This window comes from Eucyclogobius newberryi, unplaced genomic scaffold (genome assembly GCF_026437365.1).
Source record: "Eucyclogobius newberryi isolate DKJ021-1_F unplaced genomic scaffold, fEucNew1.0.hap1 SCAF_4, whole genome shotgun sequence".
In the NCBI taxonomy this organism is placed as follows: Eukaryota; Metazoa; Chordata; class Actinopteri; order Gobiiformes; family Gobiidae; genus Eucyclogobius; species Eucyclogobius newberryi.
The window spans coordinates 10,336,029-10,341,121 of NW_027316056.1; the positions used below are offsets into that span (position 1 = coordinate 10,336,029).

The 5,093-nt window shown below is 43.6% G+C and overlaps 1 protein-coding gene across 1 annotated transcript; it reads right to left on the reverse strand.

Moving 5' to 3' along the window:
- Positions 1-1,943: 1,943 nt before the first annotated feature.
- Positions 1,944-4,427, reverse strand: LOC140377383 (uncharacterized). The gene is made up of 2 exons (XM_072462774.1): positions 3,790-4,427; positions 1,944-3,663 (listed from the first exon to the last, which is right to left on the reverse strand). The coding sequence occupies exons 1-2, from the start codon at positions 4,425-4,427 to the stop codon at positions 2,679-2,681; spliced, it is 1,623 nt and encodes a 540-aa protein (XP_072318875.1). The 3' UTR covers positions 1,944-2,678.
- Between the last annotated feature and the right edge of the window lie 666 nt (positions 4,428-5,093).

Genomic DNA, 5,093 nt, shown 5'->3' on the forward strand with positions numbered 1-5,093 from the left:
ACTGTCTGTGGACACAACAGCACTTTAAGAACACGAGCACCCTTTAATGCACTAAAGTGAGGACAATGTGTGTTGTATAATAAAGAGGAGAACACCTTTTATTACAGATTATGATTGTTCACTTAAAGTACAAAATGCTCCTATGTCTCATTAAGCTCTGTGTAAATGAGGCGTTGGGAAGGAGACCCAATCTTGCGACCTCTGAAGGACTGTATAAGTTCTGGATATATATTTCCCTAATCTTCCCAGGTTGTCCGGCCAGAACAAAGGAGGACGTCAGCTTTGCTTATCACTCTTTATTCGCTTGATGTTCGGGGTTAGATGTGTGGTTTGATGTTTGGTTTCTACAATACAGAAGTACAGTGAATAGTGGATATTAAAACACAATAATTCAATGAATATGGACAGATAAACATAGAATATATAGACAGTAAAGGTGTGAATAGTTTGCTACGTTAAAACAAGTTCAAATGAGAAATAAACAGTATATAAGCAGCAACATTCACAACAACACAACAGAGCAATGATCTCCAGCCATTTTCTCGCCAAAAACTATAAATTCCGATCGTCCTTGAACGCATCACTACTAGCGCCAGCGTGCTGCGGAGTGATGCTGGCCTATGGGCCGTGAACGCATCGTCGGCGCAGATTACACTGCCGAGATGGAGCCGGATAAATAAGACAAACTAACTACAGGTAATGACTAATAGTAGCACAGTTAAAACAGACAAAGACGAAGCATTAGGAGGATTAAACTCACATTCTCAAGGACCAAACACACAGGAAAAGCACACGAGGAACGGGAAGCAGACGGAGGCACCGTGCCATACGAAGGGGAAAAACAACACAACAACTTTGCTAAACACACAGAAGTCCCGTCAGGTGCTGAACTATGATTGGTGGAGAGTAAGAGGACGTGATTGGCTGGACTATAGCTGGAGATCAGGTTACAACTGGTAAATAGAAACGTAAAAGAATAGCACTAATAATAAACTAATAACTAAACCGGAGTGATGAACAAATCAAACACTATATTTACATGCAAACACTAGACCCTTGTTAACACTCTGTGTTCCTCTATGACTCGTTTTGTTATCTGGACTGAACCCTGCAGCTGTTCTCATATGCAAACACATATGTTCAAGAAAGGAATTTAATAATGACTCAAACAGAATGGAAACTGGACAGGAGCCAGTGAAGAGACTCCAGCACCGGCGTCTTTTAGTTCCTGTTGGTAATTTTGCTGCTGCATTTTGAACCAGTTGAAAGCTTTTTACAGAGCTTTTAGGACACGCTGCGAGCAGGAGTTACAGAAGTTTAATCCAATTTCCCTCAAATCCAATTGCCCACATTTGGCACATTGATGATTGGACGTATTTAGTCTTAGTTTATGTACAAAAGCAGACAGCCAACATAAGTCTGATGTTAAACACAAATAAATCATTATCATCAGTCTGGCTCCATCATGTTGTTGGATGACTCAAAACGCCCGACGACAGAGGACTGGATCCACATAACAACAGGAATCAGACTCATGGAAACAACAACATTCAAACTTAAGTTGGAAAAGGACAAATTTGACCGACTCTGGACTCACTGGGACTTTTATTATTATTTTCTTTAAAAATCAAACAAATTAAAGAAATTGGTAATAGTGTCTCAGACCACATGCCCCTGACCTGCCACAAGGGTCAGTCCTGGGACCCCTTCTGTTCAACCTCTACATGCTGCCGTTAGGTCAGTTGATACGCAGTGAAAATTTGTCCTGTCACAATTATGCAGACGAGTCAGATCTTGTCATGGAATTAGACATACACCGATGCTATTCCTTAACACACAGAGAACACAATTCAACTTAGAATATGAAACGACACAGAAATATCAGACATTTGTATGGCATGCATGGGAGAAAACGCCGGACTGGTCACGCCTCCTGCGTCTCACGCATTTTTTCCCATGCTGGTTGGTTTTATTAGATATTCTGGAATAGGCGGGTCACATTTCTCATTGGTCAGCTTCACATCAAGGCACTTGTTTTACAGCTGGTATTTTTCCTAGAGATCAAGCCTTGGGTAAACATTACCCAAACTCCTCTGGGCTGTCACACCCCCCCCTGGGGCAACATTCTTTACGACACCTTCACAAACAAACGCTGTCACACACCCGTTTTTCTCTCAGACTAATGATGCAGATAAAATATCACTATTATGCAGATAAAATACATCACAGAAATATAATCATATATTCACATTTTATCACAGATCTATGTGAGTCTGTGGTGAGAAGAGATTCTTTATTTGTGCCACAAACTGTAGTTTTGAACAAAATGCAGTAGAAAAACAAAAAGCATCAAACAAACACTAAACAAACAAAACTCTCCCAGCGTCATGAGCCAGAGCAAAGACAAGAGCTGGTGTAAATGGAACACAGAACCCAAGGCTCGTTTGCACTGATCAACTGTTCTATCACAGACTGAACAACTGTAAGGTTCTTCTGCTGCGTGAACGTGAACACTGTAATGCAGGACTCGTCCTGGTTCTCTCACTGAAGGAGCAGCTGCAAGAGCCACAAACACTCAACAACCCAAGAGAAACAAAAGAACGAACGAACAAAAGAACTCAGGAACTTTCAGCAATATTAATAAAGGAAGGCTAAAGTTCTTGATTGTTTTCTTGGTGTTACTCCAAGTGTTCATGGTTCTTCTGGTTAGGTGTTGTGGTGCAGGGCCTGGATCTGGTTCCGCTGGAGAACCCTGCTGAAGGTTCCTCTTCAGTGTCAGAGTGTCTGTCTCTGTGAGTGCGCATGTGGTCGTTGAGATGACCTTTTTGGGCAAATGTTCTCTTACAGACTGAGCAGCTGTAAGGTCTCTCTCCAGTGTGAGTGCGCATGTGGTCGTTGAGATGACCTTTTTGGGCAAATGTTCTCTTACAGACTGAGCAGCTGTAAGGTCTTTCTCCAACGTGAGCGTACATGTGGTCGTTGAGATGATTTTTTTGGGCAAATGTTTTCATACAAACTGAACAGCTGTGGGGTCTCTCTCCAGTGTGAGTGCGCATGTGGATGCGGCAATTACCATTATGGGCAAATGTTTTCTTACAAACTGTGCAGCTGTAAGGTCTCTCTCCAGTGTGAGTGTTCATGTGGTCGTAGAGATTACCTTGTTGGGCAAATGTTTTGTTACAAACTGTGCAGCTGTAAGGTCTCTCTCCAGTGTGAGTCGTCATGTGGCGGGAGAGATGACCGTGTTGGGCAAATGTTTTCTTACAAACTGTACAACTGTAAGGTCTCTCTCCAGTGTGAGTCTTCATGTGGCGGGAGAGATGACCGCTTCGGGCATATGTTTTCTTACAAACTATACAGCTGTAAGGTCTCTCTCCAGTGTGAGTCTTCATGTGTGTGTTGAGAAGGGTTTTTTTGGCAAATGTTTTCTTACAAACTGAACAACTGGAAGTTTTCCCCCCTGTGTGGATTCTGGTGTGTGTTTCTAGCATCAGTTTAGTCTTAAATCTCTTCTGACAAACAGAGCACATGTGTTTCTTCTCTCCTTCTCCTGCTGCTCCTTGTGTCCTTGTGTCTTTTATCTGGTCTTGGTTGTCGTGGTCTCCATCAGCCTCTGTCTCCATCTGTGCAGTTGAACTTCTGGCTGGAGGTTCCCAGTCTTCACTGTCAGTGTCAGAAGAGTTCTCAGTGTGCTCCTCAGTGTCTGAGTGTAACTGTGGGTCTAAGCTGATGTCTGCTCCTGCTCCTCCTCCTCCTGCTCCTCCTGCTCCTCCTCCTGCTCCTCCACACTGCTCTCCCTGGGTCTCTCTGTGCTCTCGTTGTTCCTCTGAGTGGAAATGCTTTTCTCGGGTCTCGGGATGTTCTTTTATATTAGAGGTTTTATCATGGACTGGACAGCTGAAGGGTTTGTCCGCTGAATGATCAGTTTTAGCATCACACAGTGAAAATACATCACTAATAATAATGTCTGGAGTCTCTGATCTCTGTTCCTCTGCTTCCTCTTTAATCTGAGGAGTCTCTGGGTTTTCCTGCTTCACTCCGGGCTCCTCCTTAACACCTGCAAGACCTGGCTCCTCCTTAACACCTGCAAGACCGGGCTCCACCTTAACACCTGCAAGACCGGGCTCCCCCTTAACACCTGCAAGTCCGGGCTCCACCTTAACACCTGCAAGACCGGGCTCCCCCTTAACACCTGCAAGACCGGGCTCCACCTGAACACCTGCAGGACCGGGCTCCATCTTAACAGCTGCAAGTCCGGGCTCCTCCTTAACACCTGCAAGACCGGGCTCCACATTAACAGCTGCAAGTCCGGGCTCCACCTTAACAGCTGCAAGTCCGGGCTCCACCTTAACAGCTGCAAGTCCGGGCTCCACTGTAACATCTGCAGGACCTGGCTCCACCTGAACACCTGCAGGACCGGGCTCCATCTTAACAGCTGCAAGTCCGGGCTCCACCTTAACAGCTGCAAGTCCGGGTTCCTCCTTAACAGCTGCAAGTCCGGGCTCCTCCTGAACACCTGCAGGACCTGGCTCCACCTGAACACCTGCAGGACCGGGCTCCATCTTAACACCTGCATGATATAATCAAAATTACCTCAAACAAAATGACATAACTATTAGTGTAACATGACAAATAATGTTTTCAGCAAACTTTTAACAATAATAAAAAAAAAAGTAGGCTCCCTGTGAATGAATATTAATTGCAAATTGTTTTTAATAATTGTCTTTTTAAGTATGAGCTCACTTAATGAATCACATCACTGTATAAAGGCAAATAGAATTGTTTTAGGGGCATATAGTTCTAACCAGGACCAGATGTCTGCTGCCTTTTGGCCACTCATGTGTTACATTTGATCTTTGTTCATTTACTTCAGTCTTTGAAAGTGGTAAAACTCTGTAAGCTGTATTTTAGGTGACTTTACATTATAGTATACAATGGTATATAACGGTATAGGTTGAAAGAAGTTGAAAGAAGCAGTTTTTCCTTGTAAAAATGTGGACTTACCACTGGAATTGTATCTTGGAATCCTTTTTTCAGATTCTAATGTGAATATTTGTACTTTTAGCTCATGAAGCTCTTGTTGATATTCCCTT

What these genes read in the sequence shown, in the direction of transcription:
- LOC140377383 (XM_072462774.1), bottom strand. Translation starts at nt 4,427, where the DNA reads ATGGAGCCCGGTCCTGCAGGTGTTCAGGTGGAGCCAGGTCCTGCAGAT. An exon ending in AGAGAGACCCAGGGAGAGCA is followed by an intron (nt 3,664 to 3,789) that starts GTGTGGAGGAGC and finishes TGACACTGACAG; the next exon opens with TGAAGACTGGGAACCTCCAG.